Source organism: Aythya ferina (assembly GCF_964211825.1).
Source record: "Aythya ferina genome assembly, chromosome: 9".
NCBI classification, from domain to species: domain Eukaryota; kingdom Metazoa; phylum Chordata; class Aves; order Anseriformes; family Anatidae; genus Aythya; species Aythya ferina.
The window spans coordinates 3,662,545-3,681,033 of NC_140305.1; the positions used below are offsets into that span (position 1 = coordinate 3,662,545).

Genomic DNA, 18,489 nt, shown 5'->3' on the forward strand with positions numbered 1-18,489 from the left:
CATTTAAAGTAAAATTAACAGCAACACTACTACTGAGTAAACTGGTCATATCAACTGCGTTCAAGACAGTCTTTGTGATAAATCAAAGTAGTACATGAAGTTTAACATATCTGAATGGTCTCATAAGAGTGTATCAGATGATGCAGAAGTATCTGCTAAGAAAGGAGCATGTCTTGAAGTTCAAGGCAAGCAGGATCAAACTGTACCACAGAAACTGTTGAAAAGATGCAGCTGTTGCTCATGTCAGTTTCCTCTTAAGGCTTAATCTTGATTTCTGAGGTAGCTGAAACGTTTACAAGTTTTCATTTGCATATTTGCAGTTCCTGAAGATGTAAGTTGAGGCAACAGAAACACAACCAAAATCAAAACTTGAAGTGATTATGACACTTCCTATTATTTATAGGCTCAAAAAGTCATGCTCTGGTATCACTGCAGGTGTTAATTTCAAATGCAAATGCTTTCTGAAAAATCCAGAGAAAATAAGAAACATCAGGAATTATGCATACATACATATATATACACATACAAACCACTAAAATATTTTACTTGGAGGACCATGGTACTAGCAATATGAACCACTCCAAATACATGGAAAAATAAACTCCTCAAAGAGGGAAGACACCAATTTGTTCAATTTAAAAATATTTAATCTTTCAGTTCATAAAACTGGAAGGTATGGTTTAATCATATTTTTTTTTTCAAGAAAATGAGTCCTACGTCTGATAAGCTCAAATAGGAAAAGATTCCTGAGAGACCTGAGAGATCACTTATGATTCTGATATTATATTTTAAAGAAGGAGGGGAAGAATAATGTTCCTTGCTGCTGTCACTGTTGACTATGGAGTACTTACAATAACAGTTCAATGTATCTTTTAACACAGCCTGGACTAAGTCAATCTTAAACAAATGACATCAGAAAATAAATAAATTAGATGAGATTCTTAAAGTATTATTTATTAATATCATTAGAAGTTGCAGAAACAACTTTCTTGTAATATAAAGGCACAGGGAGACAGTTTTGATAAAATATTCCAATCAAACAGTAACGTACAGTACAAAAGGACAATTGTAATGCACATACAAACCCCAAACATCTCATTCAAAAATAGTTCACCATGTTCATTAATAATAATGGGCAATGACTAAAAATATAAATTGTTATCATACAATAAATATCTGATAGGTGCAAACTGACCAAGATTTATTGCTCTCCGTGTTTTCCCTGTAGTATTTTTTAAAATTCCAAATTCCTTTTACAATTGGCTTTAGTAACTTGTTTCTGAGGGAACTGAACCCCAAAGCAGATGTGATGGGACATTCTGGCAGCTACAGAAACGCCTCAAGTAGTAACGAGAACTGGCAGTGTTTGTTTTTTCTAAAACTTTAACAATCATACTCCACTCGCTCATTGGGAAATGTGCTGGATGGTTAAAAAAAAAAATATATCAATTTTAGTAATAAGTCAAGGCTTTTATGGTAGGGTAGCATTACCTAGCTTTATTCTAGTTTCTTAAATAAGTAGATTTTATGACTAAAAAATCACACAAACATTCTCTGACAGCATATGCCAGAGCAAGTATGTAGGACAGTTCTCAAACAAGGGGAGCGTAGAACTGAAAATTTAAACTTGCCTTGCCTTAATCCTCCAAATTCAGAAAACAATAGCTGGTGCACATTAAACTATATATGCAAAGATGATGAAATGAGAATTTAGAAGTCTAAAATATCCTTAATATAGTCATCTAAGAAATCAAAGTCACACCACATCTTTATATGGCTGCACTTTTTGAGAAGGAGCCACGAGCTTGCTATTTTCCTCACCTTGCACTTGCAACAATTTGGTAAAGCAACAGTTTCCATCAGTCTTCTGATGCAGTATGAACTGCATAGACTTGGCTCTTGAAATTAGCATACACACTATCTTACTCAGAATCTTTAGTTTGAGTGAAATATTGTTTTATGCACACATTTAAGAAATGTTAGCTTTCTTCATTATTGTTACCAGAAATAATATGCATACATTTCCTTAGAGCATTGTTTTATGAGTAAGACTTGAGGAAAATGAAGCATTTTAGTAGTTAAATAATTGAGAAGTAAGCTTTGAAGTGAGATCTTGTAACAGTAACTGAGGTTTTTAATAAAATGTTATTTATCAGAAGACATTCAGATTTACACAGACCTCAGTAAGTCAGTTTTAACTGTATTGGGAATAGTCAAACTTTGTTCAAGAAGAAGGTGTCTGGAGTGTATAGTGTTTAATCATTTTAGCTGGTAAACTAAAATATGAATATTCAGTAAACTTGACTAGACTTTAATTCAGCAGAGTTGGTAATGATGCAAAAACAAGTTGCCAGTCTTCAACACTTTTATTCAAATTAGGGTTTTCTCCTAGTATAAGAGCATATCTTTATAAGTTCTGCAAACAGTAAGCAACCACCAATGAAATTTGAATTCTGAGAATTATTAGCTTCACTACAGCACAGTATTTTTTTCTTCACTTAATTTAGGAACTAGTAAACAAAACCATTTTCTTTGGTTAATGCTCAACTACACTGGAGTAGTGAATTTTTTTTTTAATCAAGCTCCTATCCCCAATTTAAATTCATACAGAACTTTTTATCTTAGTCTCTCCTTAATTCTCAAATAATCTCTATTAAATGAGAGTTTGCTCATACTGCAATTTCCTGCTGAACAGTCGTGTGTGTACTGGCATGACGGATAATGTAATTATTGTACAAAATTTTTTAAGTCTTATCTCCAATAGTAGAACTACAAAAGACATCAAATGAATTCAATATGAATGAATTCAAATAACATTTGAGTTTATGATGACCTTAAAAAAAAAAACACACACAATATCTAAGCATAGTTAAATACAGTGTAAAACCCCCTAAAATTAGACAGTAAACATGGGAATCCTGCACTCACTGTAGGAATGTACTGCACAGCATTAACATGAAAGCCTGTTAAATTTGAAACAATGCAGACAGCTATATTTACCTGTAAGTAAATGCCACTTCAAGGTGTTTAAACAAACACAAAAGTGAGACTATGATGTCATGAAAAAGGCCTTTAAAACAGACCATCACTCTAACTTGACTCTCCAAGTAAGAACATTAGCTTCACAAAACTGTGATACCAATGCAGTTTTATGTAAAGTACCCTTTGACACACAAGCTGTCAATTAAGCTATCACAGTCATTTTTGACCAACTCCCTTGTAAATAGCTAAGGAGAAGAGTCAATAGTAGCTCAAGTTTTGATTCAGTAAGTACCTTGTTTGTTTCCAAAGGAACATTATAATACCATAAAATCTTATTTTTATGGTACTTAGAAAACTGATAAACTAGTTTCACTTCTTTATTTTCTCTTTTGAACACGTAAGTTCAAGACTTCATCTTCTATGAGTCTTTGCAATAGTGTTTTAGCCAGTGTTGCAAGAAGTTTTCCCTGTGGACTACCTCACATTGTTACTGAGTTGTGCAAGGTATTCACGCAGTTCTTTTGCAGCTTGGAATCTGCCGTATCGCTTCTTTGGGTTGGCACACTCATCCAGCAAGGCTTCAAGGCGGCCATCTTTGGCAATCTCAGCAGGGGGGTCATGAAGTAGTCCTCCAGAAGTGCCACGCCACGTGGCATGTCTTGATAAAAGGTTCTGACAAATAGCATAATAATTGTGGTCCACAGTGACACGAGCACAAAGAATCTCTTTTGAGAAGGACAGACAAGCTTCTTTGTCACAGTCATCAAATTTGCTTTCATACCATACATCCCAGTTTTCAGGTTTATCTGTGAAATATAAGATGACAGTTTAAAAAAAAAAAAAAAAGCAAGAGGAGAAAAGAGCATATCTGCATCTGAATATAATCAGCAGCTTGATACACAGAAAACTAGTGCTATTTAAGCTATAAACCAGCTCTGTTTAAAGGCACTCTTAAATGTTCCAGTTCCCAAGATTTCACCTGACAGTTTGATATGCCCATCTGCTGAAATGGTTCTATCACTACAAAAATAAAGGCCAGAAAGAAAATAAAATAAATAACTAAAGAGAAAAGAACAAAAAAATAGCAAATAAAACAGAAGAAATCCAAATTCATGTACATACCCAGAAGGAAAAATGTAGCACAAACAACTACAAGAGAATGATTTGCAGCTGGAGTTGAGAGAAAAAACAAGCAAGCAACATGATTTATTTTAGCAACAGTTAGATTTGGTTTCTCCAGATGCCTAGGAACTATAACATTGGCAAGTGGTCTACCAAACCACAAAAGAAAAAAAAACAAACACTGCAAATTAATTGACATAAAGGTCCAGTCTCTTACTTTAGACACAGTAGTAACTAAAAACTGTGTATACAAAAGCTTACTTATTACATATAAACTATTCATTTTTACTTTTTTCTTCAAAAATCAAAACAGCATTTATGAACATGCAGAGACATTTCTTTACATATATTTTTTAAAAGTATAAAAATTTGAAGGTACAACTAGTGGTCTTATCATAAAGTTTGCTTTAACTGAAAATGAGATTCACTGGAATTATCTCGGTAACAACAGGTAAGCGGTAACTACAGATGTGCCTTTTAAGTGCTAACTACTAACATCCCCTAGTTTTGTAGATCTCTTTGAGCACTGTGATATACAAAGAAAAACTTCCCCGGTGCTTGGTAGACTCTGAGCTATTACTATACTCACTCATGTGCACTGAAAGTCAGTGTTGAAAAAAAAGAAACCGAGGAATAATTGCTAAGCTATGAAAATACCATGTAAAACTCGTGCAATGAACAGCATGCCTAAAATGAAGAAAAGGTCAGCATTGCAGGAGAAATTGGAAAAAGGCTTAAGCAGACTCAGATACAATCTACCACATGAAGTGAAATTAGTTATTACTGTACAGTGCAACTGGACAGTGTGCGCGTATTCAAGTATCTAAATAGGCACATTAATCATTCCAAACAGATTGATTAATCAAACTTCTCAGGAGATTAACGAAATCAGCATTAAATGTCAAGCTTATATGACAACTGAGAAATTCCTTGTCATTTGTTTTGTTTTCTGATTGCTAGATTACAACTGATGCAGCAAAACCCTAGTTAGAGCCAAATTAGTCTGAGAACTAGACAACAGATGTAAGACACTTCCAGCATTCAGCTTATACAAGATGCTAATTGCTACTATTCCATGCATGCATCAGATTTTTAATAGTTCATTTGGTCATCTGTGACTGAGCAATTCAGACATGCTAGAAAGATTAAGTCCTACTTAATATTATTTTAAGAAGTTGGAAAAAAGTGAAAGTTCAATATTCATAGACGCGCAAATGAAGTAAACATAATAAATATCCAGTACATAAAAAGTTTTTCTTGGTAAATTCATATAATTCAGTATATTTTCTATCTACACACTTCTCTATAACTATGTATCCTTTTTTTTGTTGTTGGTGGTGTTATACTTGCACATCTTCAGGGAGCTTAGATTAAAATTAATTTAGTAGCACAGCATATGACGTATATTTGCAAGGCTTGAAAAAAAAAAAAATCCATCCACCCAAAGCAAAGTGGAATCGCTTGGCTTACTGCCATAAAATCCTGCAGAATCTCGGATTTCACATTTAATGTCTCCAGCCCTTAGGTTTGTAAAGTTTTCCTTATAAGCTCAAAAGGAGTAAAAACTCATGTAATGCCACTTCATCAAAAGATCTCTACTACTGCATTTATAGTCAGCAGAAAGATGAACAAGTTCTCGCTATTCCTACATGGAAGCAGCACTAAAAACTAAAGTTATCCAACCCTTCAATTCCGTTATTACAGAGCACCTATGTGAAAAGTTGAAATAGAGGCAGGCTAGGCAACTACTGGAAAAAAGGCAGCAAGACTGTCTTGCTATCAGCAAACAGAATGCCAAGACTTCCTTCTTACAGGCATCGGAAAAGCCAAAAGGACCCTATTTCAGCTGAGGCAGGCAAGTCGGCCAGCCAGCCCATCTGTCTATCTATCCATCCATCTGATTGCCTAAGTCTGTCCTGAACTTCTCCTCCCACCCCCACCCACAGAGACATTTAAACAAGATTACAGAGATTAACAGGACATGTAAATCAAATTCAGGTAAAATCAGAGCTTCATAAATTTGACAAATTGGTCAAGCTAATTAGTAGTGTAATTTTAGAAGAAAACTAATTAGTCTGTTAACTAATATTTTACTTGTGAAGCCAACAAAATGTTTTGTTTGGTTTTTGTTTGTTTGTTTTTTTAGCACCTACACATACTTTTTATACAGTGCTCACAGAGAAAGAAGCAAGAGACACAGAGGCGAAGTAAGAGAAGACTTACTCTGTCTGATTAACCTTTTGTCTGCTACCAGAACATTTTCTGCATCCACAATAATCACTTTCCCGTCTCTTGGTCCAACTGCAAAGTTGTCAAAGCTGACATCAAGGAGGTAGAGTGCAAATTCAAAGTCATTATTTGTCAGCTGCTCAGCTATTTCAATTAATTGCCAGGCCAGATCCACTCGTTTCTCCCAGGGTGCATGGAAGTAACTCCACAGCTCTTCTCCAACATAATTGACAGCCACCATTCTTCCACATGCTCCTAAGTACTTTGCAAACGGCCACCCCTCATCAGACGGAAAACTCTAGAAATAAAAATAAACATTTAAAGTTTTCATTAATACAGAACAGCTTGTACTTGAACAGGTTGTTCAATAGAATTTAGAGAGAAACACCTGTAAACGTACATCAATACTAGCAAAAAATAATTTCCACATACCTCTAAGTTTGGAAGGGAAAGAAAAACAACACAAAATATATTTATGTGTGCAAAATGCATTGATGGACTACTGAAGACGAGGGCGTGAGGACCTGAGGTAAAATACATGTGTTGAGCTTGTCACATACGTTACGTACATACACAGATGCACACTCTTCCATCAACTATGTTTATTTACTGGTGCTTTATACATATCTACCGCACTAAAACAAGTACACTGCCTGAAAAGTTGTTTTTGCTCCATTTTAGCACACCTTAGTGCAACAAATCAAAGTGCTACAGCAACAATACCTACTCTTTGTATTTAGGTATGATTTTGGACCACCCTACTCCTTTTGTCTTCCACCCCTCTCATTTCCTGTATTCCAGTCCCACTCTGTTTGCCTCTCCTCCCAAACACAAGCAGGTGAACACAACCAAGGCCATGCTCCCACGGTAAAGGAAGGGGTATATGTTCCTCCCAGTCCATCAGACACATCTATTTCCATCTTCTCTTGTGTGCCACCAGGAGGGCAGCACAGCTGGTGCTTGCCGGGCTGATGCTCAGCTGGACCAACAGCCAGAGGTAGCACCCATCACATCGTGTTGCTGCTGGAAAGGGGACAGAGGGAGGCCTCCACAGCCAGGTGCAGGGGACAGGAAGAGCTAACAGGACCGCTCCTTTTCATCATCAGCAGGGATTTATGTAATGGCTTAAACTGAATTTAAACACACAGTGTCAGTCACCAAGGCACACTTACCTCCGAACACATCTATTACACTTCCTGCATTGAGTATACCAAATTTCATTTCGAACAAGAAATTCTTGGATCAGTTTTGTTTGTTTAGAAGCAAACCTCCCAAACAGTACCAGCAAAGTATCCCCATACCGTTCTGTTACACAGATATATTTATAACACCGTGGCAATAAAAAGATCTTTTGACAAGAGGAGTACAGGGAATCCTGCCAACATCTGCACATGTATAAACAACATCTTTGTGCTGGCTCCCTTCCAACTGGCATGTAACAGCCACATCTACACTTCATTACCCAAGCCAGCAGCCGAATAAGGGGATAAAAATATGTTCAAGTGCCCTATTCAGCAGTTTTACACTCACTCGGTGAATTTGACAATAATATCAACTGAAGCGCGGGTCTCGTCTTTTTAACGTTTTTCACTATTTTGAAAGTATTTTTCTGATTAAAATTACAACTAACTTAACAGGATGATTTTTTTTTTAAATATATTTCAATTTTGAAAGCTACTAAGACACGAACGCAAAATTGTATGGTTGTTAAACATGGTTTCCACAAACAAACTGCTTTTAGAAACAAAAAAGCTTAAGAGATACCAGCCTAAAATCCCACGCTTCTGTACAGTAATGGACAACATAGTTCTTATTTTAATTCTCAAAATATTAGTAGCATAAATATTTGATCAGATCATTTTGTACTTCAATATGCTATTTGAAGAGTTACAACTTTGTATTTGACACTTAAGATCAAAATTATCTTCTTGCTCACAGTCAGAAAAATCCATCTGATAAATGAATCTGCAATTCTGATACACCCACTAGGATTTTCTCTGTGAATATACACACAAATGTCATGAAAACCATGGACAATTACGCTTTTAAGTGTTTAAAATAAAGTAATGTACAAGAAAAGCTACAACTATGTAAGTTTTCCCTCATTAAAATTATCATCTTTATTCAATAAGCAATATGGATAATCGTCTAACAGAAAGATGGAAAACAATTAATACAACAGAACTCCTGTGACTGTGTTCCCAGAGTCACGTACACCAAAAAGTACTTTTGGTGCCCTAAATAGAGTAGCTACAAGATGTCTCAGCAAGCAAGCCTTAAAACCCTAAACAAACCCTGTCAGAGGGACAAAGGACACTTTGTTCCTAAGGAATAATACCACACTTAGGTCTTTTTTTTAAAAAAAAAAAAAAAAAAGATATGCTGTAGTCTCAGTCTTGGAAGAAATATTGAGAATTAATAGGATGAATTTATCATTTCACCCAAGCATAAAACACACTATTAATGCATTTGTCTTCCTGACTTCCATCTGTCTAAACATGAGAAGACAGACAAGTCTGCCACTGGTTTTGAACACTCAGAGCTGTGAACTAGATCGTGCAGGAAAAACTGAGCAGCTTAAAGCTGGTAAGGCCTATTGTAGCTTGCAGTAACACAGAAACGCTTGCAATTAGACACGTGAAAGAATAATAGTTTATCATAATCAAGCATATAATTCACCTTAATAGTCAAATCCAAAGGAAAAAAAACAGCACAGCTCATGACAATTGGCATCTTTGAGCTATTGTTCCACTGTATCATCTCAAAAAACTTTTCATTTTCAAAACTACTCTAGAAGATGTCACTACCAATATTTATATAAAGTTGAGTTCCATGTTAAAACCACAAAGAACTACTCCTTAAATATGATGAAAGGTAAAAAAATATATGCAAATATGCAACACACAAAGGAGACTGCTTGCAACTTGTCATGCCTCTAAAGGCTTGATGGCAGAACTACCTCTCCACAACACATTTGCTAAACTCATCTTACTAATCTCTGTCTGCCCAGGCACAAGCTGGCACAGCAAGTACAATTTAAATAAGATGCTCTTCCTCAAAAGGAAAAGAGTTAATTCTCACAGAGCACTGTTGATTCTGCAGTGCAAACAGAAGAAAGGCTGCATTGGTCACCAAGGCAAATAAGTCCAGCTCCAGAGCCACGCAGGCTAGGAGAGCAGATTTTACTGGGAAACTTTTCAGATGTAGAGGAAGTTAAAAAGCATACTCTAGAAACAGATGTTTTCTTTTGTCAGATCTGAACTGATCCTTTTTAGAAGATCTAATGTATCATATTATACATTAGGCATAATATATAATACATAATGTATTATATATTATATTTAGAAGGTTTAATGTATTTGTGAATGCAAGTGTGATGAAAACCATTTCATTCTCAACTATACCAAATTATTTAATATTTCTGAAATTCCCATAGAAGTTGAGCATTCGTGCACCTGCTGTGTTTGCATAGGCTATATAGACAGATAGCCTATACATGCAGGCACACAGTGAAGAGCACATTTTGTTTCACTGAAATATTAGTAATCCCATTGAAACCAGGTTCCTTTCATTTACCCGACTTCAATTTTCGCACATTTCTACCAGTTACTGGCTTAATTTACATACCATGGAACAAAACCACACAGACAATCCTACATCTAAACCCTCTCAGAAGATGCTCAATGATCAAGCTGAACACACTTGAACTGTAAACGGTATATTTCATAGTTTCAGTAGAAAATGTCCTTTCTTCAAGGAAAGGGATGAATGCAAGAAGATTTAATGCAAGAATCTTAGTGAAGAAAATTGAATGTTGTGAGTGGCTGTTAACCATTCACACTATTTTGTAGCCCATACAAGTTTGTTCAGAGTAAGTTTGCAACAGACAATGATCACTATCTATTTCTCATCAGTGATGAGTCTGGAATGCATCACTGCAAAGAACTGGTAGCAGAGATGGCCTGCCCTTTTTTCTGAAGGAAATTTGCAAAATGTGGGAGACTAAAACAAAGCCTCACTTCCATACTGCAGGGAAATAAACCACAGCTTCCCCCCTACATAGATATACTAGAAACAAATGGACAATACTGGCATTTCAGTGTTTGGTATGCAGGTGTGATGTGTGCGAGGGCACATGTGCATGCTTCAATGGATTTTTAAATTTGAATAATATAGGAAATGGCAAGTGATAAAAAAAAAAAAATAATCAAATCAACTATAACAAGTAACAACTAAGTAACTAAGTAGCAACTGGTCTCAGGCAACCAGGTTTTAAACTTTTTCATACAAATCAGATTTCAGTATATCCAAATGTTGAAGACTTTCCTCTAAGTACTACCTGGTATCTCTATGAGCTGGGAACCAAATCAAGTCCTACAAGTCCATATAGGACACACAAGGTAGTGTGGGTAAGTGCCCTGAAACCTCTATTTGGTATTTAACATAACAATTATCGGTCAGAAACACCAAAATTGAATCATGGAGAAAGCTTAAAAGGCACCAAGCACTAAAACTGAATGGCATTCTACCACTGTATTTAGACTAGAGCTACAGAAAGCCTACTGCTAGAACTGCTGCATGATAAAATAAATAAATAAACAAGAAACCCAAGGCAAGAAGAATTCATTTCTTACTGAGTTATGTATGGCTTGAGGAAATAACTCATACTGAGTTAGGTACAGATCAGAAAAGTAATTCTCTAAAACACTTGGTTAAACTAATACTTCACACAGTTCATATTTTACTGTTTGTCAGATGCCAATTATTGATCTTACTGGAACAAAAAGTAGTAAAAAAATAAAATAATGATGACAGAGAAATCAGAAGAATGTTATGTGGCAACAGACTATTCATGGAGAGCTACAATACCCGGAACAGAGATACAGCTGGTCTGTACACAAGGAATAAGTGATGATCAGAAGCTGAAAGAATTAAGCTATTAAGCTTAAGTATTTAGACACCTTAATGTACATCTGAGAGCAGAGCAATGAATTACACAATGTATGCAATGCAGAAATACAGTTATTTTCCATATAGGTCTTGGAATTGTTATTAGAGCTGGAAAAATAATTGTCTTTGAGACTTGTAGATTACATATGTAATAAATACATTCACTATTATTCCTTTACAGATTCTCATAATAGAGATTCTGCAGAGAAAACACAACCTTGATAAAAGCTACAGTTGGAGAAAAGGCTGCATTAATGCACTCTGGCTATAATTCACAACCACCTTCTATAGCTGGAAACAAAGACAACAATATTACTTATTTTACTTTATACATTACTTATTTTACTTTTTAAAATTACTTATTTTACTTTTTACAATATTACTTTTAACAGCAAAGTTTGTGTAGACTTTCCTTTGAAAGCAACACAAATATACTAAGAAGTAGTTGCCTTTACTGTACGAGAGGATTATTTGAAACAGGAAGGAAAACCCCAAACTTGCCCGAAGTTAAATCTTAAGCACCTACATGTTGAACTTAAAATACAGATAGATAGATAGATAAAGAATAAAACCCTCGCATGTAGGTTGTTTGATTCCAAAGTGAATTCAGATTAAAAATGTGGAAGGACGTAAGTACTAACTAGTTTGGTGAGATTTTACAAAGTAAAAATGATACTTTAACACACAGAAAAGATATAAACTGTACCAAATAAAAATGCAGCTGTCCTTCCATTTACTTCATGAAGTAAGATGCCAAAACAGGTTGAATTCTTCACTGCATACACTTATGGAACTGTTTAACAAGTGTGGATAACGAATGTTAACAGGAAAGCTATTAAAATACCACTACTGAATTAGGATTGCAGTAATTTATACCAAACTGTTTTTTGATTTGCCTTCTTTTTTTTGTTACTACTGTTCATAGCCTTGTAACAGAAAAATACCATGCTATCATACCAGGTGAGGTTAAAGCCCCACCTGAAAACTTACTAGAGGAAAAGCTTTTGTGACCATATGAATTTTGTAAGCACCACCACTTTAGGACTATCCATATTCCAAACAGGCTTCAAGGTAAAATCCTAATCTTCAATAAAAATCCATGTTACTAGTTCTGGTAGATGATTAAAGTGACTTTTTCAGCCAAATACCAGGCTTTAAATTCACTGTCTACTTATACTTGGTTGCGCCTATGCATTGATTGACACAGAACTTTAATGCACCGAGCACCAAGAGTTTAGAAGTTATGTCCACGTCTAAATCAAAACTTCCATTCACAACCGTTTAAAAGTCACAGCAGTGCTTCACAAAAAGCTCACAGCAAAAAAATGGCAGTATTTTTCCTTGTACTTACTGGTACCAAAGAGAAGCACCAATTAAATACACCAATTTTATTATTTTTTTTTTCCTTGTAATTAAAGTCTGATTCTTCATGTGACATCATGCAGGCTTCCATTCTTAGAAACAGCTAATTTTTAGAAGAAGCCTCCAGGTCTCATTTGCACAACAATATATTTCCTGCAGTATGGCGAGGGCACATACCTTAAGATGCTTCACGTATCTTGTGTACAAGCACAAGCAAGCATCAGTAGCCAGTTATCACTTCTGAACAGTAACTTCTCCTCTCAGACAGTATCTCGCATCTTATAAAGCTGCATAACAGAGAATTATCCATCCCTTACATATCCGTCTGGTAGAGGCTGAGAAAGGAGTGCTGTGTTACATAAGTGCGGAAAATTAATTCAGGTCACATAGGTAAGGTATGTCATTCCCAATCAAGGGAAGACATTCAAGCCTTCATTACCCATTAGCGAAGTTTCCAAACACTCTTCTGGAGAACACATTAACTTTACAAGTTCTGCAATGCACAAAGCTGGTCTGAAGTTCCCTCAAAATGCTTTCCAAGCTATGTTTATTCATCCCAATTTCCAATACTCTGCAAAACACTTTTGATTCGATTAGAGATGCCAGAATTTGACTACACTGCAGATCAGTAAAAGCTGCCTTCCTTCCCGCCAATCTGACCTGCTCTGATGGGCAAAGCCCTTGTTAAGTTCTGCGTCCAAAGACTTTCATCACTTCAACAAATTTGCCTGAAAGCCTCAGGGCTCATCCACAACTTATCAAAGAGCTGACAGGAATCAGCCAGTGCTGCCTGCTTCCTTTCAGGCGCCCCGCAACAATAAGCAATGTCACTCTGCCACAAGCTTTGTCCCTAAAGGCTGCAATATCCCAACAAATTTGGGAGAAACATACAGAGCAATTTTGAAGCCACCTAGATATACACTCAGTATTCTGGAACACGTGTTCAAAACCTAAACCGTAAGCTGTATGAACCACAGCCAAAACAAACCGATTCTCAAGAAGTTTCCAAATATACTCAGCAAAGCAAAGAAATTCTAGTATTCTCATTTATGTGGAGTTTCCTTATTCACAGTGCTCTGGAGCAACATTAGAGCAGAACAGAAGCGACACTCTGTACCCCCAGGTCTGCTGAGAAGTCAGCTGGGAACTTTGCAAACAAGCCCCAAGAGCAGTGCGTAGAAGGCTGAAGGCACGCTAGCCAAAAATGTTTTTAAATTAGTATAGTTCATAAATACACTGTCTAGAAATAAATCGATAGGTGGATCTGCTGGAGGTCAAAGCCCACAGCAGTAGAAATTTGGGCACTGGAAATTTCTTGGCCTTCTCCCTAGAGAAACAGCAGATGTTCATGACTGCAATCATGCAGTGATGCTCTCACATGCATTTGCAAATACTCTTTTGAACAAAAGAATTGGATAGAAGCGAGGACGGCTCTGTAGCTAAACAGAACAATGCTGAACCCAAACTTACACTCAACACGCTTGTAGTTACCCCAGCGGCATTGGGCACTGAGATGTACAGCCTGGCGAAGCACTGCCCGGTGTGAAGAGATGTGTGAGGGGTGCAGCAAGCGGTGCCACAGAAGACAGCGGTCTACTGTAAGCTTTTAAATTAAAAACCTGAATAAACCCCGAAATTTAGAACGTACTGTAAATCTGCCTACCAATTTGCCATCAGCCCCCTTAAAGGATATAAAACGTGTCACTGCAGACAAGGCACGCTGATTTGGGGCTCCTTTTAGGCACCAACCTTTTAGGCTGCGACCCCCCCCGGCCGGGGAAGGGCCCGGGGTCGCAGAGGCACGGGGGGCACGGCCGCGGGGGGCGCCCCGAGGGGACCCACCTGCAGCACCAGCGGCTCGGGGTTGAAGGCGAGCGTGATGAGCAGCTGCATGCGCTCCGAGTCCTTCAGGTTGCGCAGCAGGAAGCTGCCCGAGTCCTTGGTCTCGGCGTAGCGGCGCACCAGGCGGTCGAGCAGGCGCTGCGAGGGGCAGTGCACCAGGTCGGACCAGCCCTCCACGGCGTCGGGGGTGAGCAGCCGCACGTCGCCGTTGAGGCTGGCGAACTCGGTGGCGTGCAGGGCCTGCGGGAGGTCGCAGCGGCCCCTGCCGGTGGCGCGGCGGCAGATCTTGGCGTCGATGTCGGCGAGCTCCTGCGCCGAGCCCAGGCGCTTGAGCACGACGCGGCGGCTGCCCTCGCGGGGCTCCCCGTAGCGGGCGAAGTACACGTTCTTGACGTTGAAGAAGTCGAGGAGCCGCAGGCGGCCCCAGCTCTCCAGCCGCAGCTGCCCGTTGAGGAACTTGCGGCACCAGCTGGTGCCCCAGCAGGCCGGGCACTTATTGAGCTGCAGGAAGCGCCGCTCCGCCAGCTCGTTGCGCTGCAGCGAGGCCAGCAGCGAGTGCGTGTTCAGCACCAGCGCCGCCGCCAGGCTGCCCAGCACCGCCAGCTTCACGTAGCGGTACAGCCGCCCCAACTTCAGCGACACCAGCCGCAGCATCGTCCCGGCCCGAGCCGAGCCGAGCCGGGCCGGACCCCGGCCCTCCCGCCTACCCCCCCGCCTTCCCTCAGCCCCGCCGCACCCGCACTGGCCGCCTCAGCGCCCGCCCGCCCGACGAGCGGCGGCCAAGTTACTGAGGGGACGGCGGGCGGGGGAGGGCAGCGGGGGGAAGGCGCGGGGGGCGGCGCCAGCAGCCCGCCGCCACGGCAGGGCACGCCCACGGGGAGGGGCCGCGGCGCCGCCGCCGTTGAGGGACCCCCTCCTGCCGCCGCCGCCTCCGCCGCCGCCTCGCCCCGCCCAGCCGCGGAGGGGGCGGGGCCTCGGAGGGAGAGCGGCGGCGGCCGCGGCAGTTGGCTGCACGTGACGCGTGCGGGGTGTACGCGCTTCTTCCCGGGGGCGGGGCTCGGGGGGGGCGGGGCGGTACCCACCTCCCATCAGGAGATGGGGCGGAGGGGCGGGCGGTGTAGCCGCCATGTCGTTGGCAGCCGCCGTCCACCCGCTCTCCGGGTCATGGTGTGGGGAGGTCAGAGATCGTCAGCGGCCCTTAACGCGACCCCCCCTCAGCTCCCGCAATCGCTGTTTCCATCGCTGCCTGTCACGACACAGTCCCGCCTGTCACGACGCTGTCCCCAGCCCGTCACGGCGGCACCACGGCTCGGCGCTGCCCCTCAGCGGCGGCTCGGCCACGGCTCTCCCTGAAGGGACGGCAGCGCGGGGTGGTGCCCGCCGTTGCCCCCCGCCACTTCCTCACAGAACGACGCGGGGCCCCGAAACTCCTCACGGCAGTCCGGGACTGGCCGGGTCCTCCGATCTGTGGCTGAAAAGGGGGCGCCAGCCTGTCTTCTGCGCTCCCCAGTCACTAGTACACGTACATACGTACATACAGTTTACCCTAACTCAGGTCTTTACCATGGACACACTGATCCTGAAAGCTGAGCTGATTTTTTTCTGGATATAAACTCCAATTTCAGTAGACAAACATGGTCAGCCTTCTTTACACGCTGGTAGTGGTTTTTTTCATCTACCAATACTTACTGGAACTTGTCTATTAAGTCACTAAGAAATCCAGATATAAACAAATATATTGAATTTACATTTAGTTATACATTGCTTACTTGATTCTTATTTCACAAACTTTCTTAATTGGATATAGAGAAACAGCTTGATTCTTCTGAATGTTAACAGAACAGTTTAGTCTTTATTAGATGGAAACATCATTTTACATACAAAGAAGCTATTAAATACTTTAACCAATACTTTTTTTTCCAGCAACAATGTAGTGCTCTTAAGGCCTTTTGCATTGTAAATCCATAAATAAAGATGATGCTTAAAAAATAAAAATAAAATAATTGCTCTGAGCTACATAAAAGTTGCTAATATTTCTGGTTTTGTTGGTATTTGTAGGAGACTTTGGGGATACTTGGGATACTTTCTGAGGGATTAAGGAAGGTAGAGGCTGCCTTTTTATACAGTGTGGCTGTAATTCAGATTTACATATTTTGCTTAAGGCTGAAAAGTAAAGTAGAGACAGAGTTACTAAGGAAAAGCAAAGGAGGAAGAGCACTTGATAACAAAAATAATTCTTTGGGAATGATATATGGAGCTTGTAATTTAAAAAGCATGATTTGTGAATGAGCCATTTCAAGAGGGGAGGGGAATCCATTTCAAGGTGCAGGGGAGTGCAAAACAAACTAGATCATGCACTATAATACATGCACTTCAAATTCTGTTTTTCTAGAGTTGCTTTCTTCTGACTAAGTTCAAAAACTACAGTGCTTTTCCTGTGAAGACTTCATTATATATGACAATGTAATTCATCAAAGATTCCAGTGACTAGAATGAAAATGCAGACCATCAGTGCAGAGCAAGTGCATGAAGATCTCTGATGCACAGCAGGTTAGTTTAGTCACACAGGTCTTTGCAGTAGATCAGCAGTGAGGTCTCGTTTTGCTGTGTGTTGTGAAGCATCATTCTAACAGTTTCCTGTTATTGTTAGTTCCATATATGTTTTTTTTTATGCCTTCCATCACAATCTCATGTTGGAGTTATGCATAGACCTTGAATGTAAGTGGACTTTTTTTTTTTTTTAAAACTAGACTCATTCCCACATTCAGTCACATAATCATTTTGCCACTTTCTAAATAGGGATAGCTGCAGCTTTAACCAGGCAAGTCTGAAAGACGTGCTCAAAAGAACAACTAGTGCAAGTTCTGCACATTTATAATCAGAGTTCACTTATTTCCATGCTGTGCATCAGACTGACCACATATACAGAGTTCAGAAGCATATGTCGCAGGAATGGCTGCAATGGGCATGCCTCAAATTTCTGAGTATTTTGCAGTATTACATTGGATGATATCTACAGAATCTACATTCAATATCTTCAGACATCTTTCAGATTTGGTCTCTAGGGAGAAAAGAGAACATAACATACTTGCAGAAATCTGGATATACAGTTAAGCTGTGTAATCTGTTTGTGCATCCAACCACCTATCTCAGTTCTCTCAGCAACCAAGAGGGTTGTTCACAGCTGCCTGAGGATACGTAGCATAACCTGTGTTCTGTGTTCTACCTTCAGTGGATTCAAAAACTCTTTTACTATGTTGTATCATTTACTGTACAGCAAAATGAAATTAGTATGTAGTTCTGGAAAAAATATCACGTAAAAGGTGTTGTAGGTTAATCTGTTACATGAGAACTGGGAGGTAGTATCCTTCATTTACTGGTAAACAATTCCGGTAAAACAGTGTTTTAATTGTCTATATACAATATTAATTCCTGCTTAGATTACGAGCAAAAATGATAAATAAGTGATAACGTTACTTTTTTCTATAAATAATCAGCAAGTCTTTAATTAACTTGAATTTCATGCCCATAACATACTGTATGTGCAGCAACATAACACAGATATACTGGCTTTGTAGAATTTTTGCCTTGAGCAGTTTGGCATTTTTCCTCAATTTCTTTTTCCTTTTAATTGCTAAGTATTATATGCTTTGAGCAGCTGAATAACATTATGTTATTTTGCTGAATCAACTTCAAGCAAATGTGCTTTATCATCATGATTTGCACATTTGCTGATTACAGCACCAAACTTGAATATCAAAATATGCAAAAGCATTTTTAGATTCTCCCTTCCTCACCTTTTCAAGTATAAATCAAAGGTGATCATTATTTTTATCCTTGAAGGTCAACGTCTGTTTTTATTCTAATTTCATGCAGTATGAAATTCTTTTTGTAACAATAAGGTGGCAGTGTTTATGTTATTGTGTGAAGTCTGTTTTAATTAGTTTCTCATTGGAATTTTGAAGCCTCTCAAAGAATTATTTTGTGTTTTCATCTTCAGAC

General features: G+C 39.3%; 1 protein-coding gene and 1 long non-coding RNA gene across 4 annotated transcripts; both read right to left on the reverse strand.

Moving 5' to 3' along the window:
- Positions 1-933: 933 nt before the first annotated feature.
- DIPK2A (divergent protein kinase domain 2A) lies at positions 934-15,274 on the reverse strand. 3 transcript variants are annotated; one of them, XM_084529601.1, is made up of 3 exons: positions 14,488-15,274; positions 6,328-6,631; positions 934-3,788 (listed from the first exon to the last, which is right to left on the reverse strand). In XM_084529601.1, the coding sequence occupies exons 1-3, from the start codon at positions 15,139-15,141 to the stop codon at positions 3,457-3,459; spliced, it is 1,290 nt and encodes a 429-aa protein (XP_084385727.1). In that variant the 5' UTR covers positions 15,142-15,274; the 3' UTR covers positions 934-3,456. The 3 variants fall into 3 exon arrangements, with proteins under 3 accessions (XP_084385727.1, XP_084385728.1, XP_084385729.1); XM_084529602.1 differs by having other exon boundaries at positions 14,395-14,535; XM_084529603.1 differs by lacking the exon at positions 14,488-15,274 and adding an exon at positions 7,061-7,580.
- Positions 15,275-15,579: 305 nt separating this feature from the next.
- On the reverse strand, positions 15,580-18,096 carry LOC311441456. Its single transcript, XR_014695983.1, has 2 exons — positions 18,025-18,096; positions 15,580-17,548 (listed from the first exon to the last, which is right to left on the reverse strand). It is a non-coding gene; the product is annotated as an uncharacterized lncRNA (long non-coding RNA).
- Positions 18,097-18,489: the final 393 nt, after the last annotated feature.

Coding starts and splice junctions, on each gene's coding strand:
- DIPK2A (XM_084529601.1), bottom strand. CDS start 15,141: ATGCTGCGGCTGGTGTCGCTGAAGTTGGGGCGGCTGTACCGCTACGTG. Junction 6,632..14,487: donor CCGAGCCGCTGGTGCTGCAG/GTGGGTCCCCTC, acceptor TTTTATTTCTAG/AGTTTTCCGTCTGATGAGGG. Junction 3,789..6,327: donor CAAAAGGTTAATCAGACAGA/GTAAGTCTTCTC, acceptor TATATTTCACAG/ATAAACCTGAAAACTGGGAT.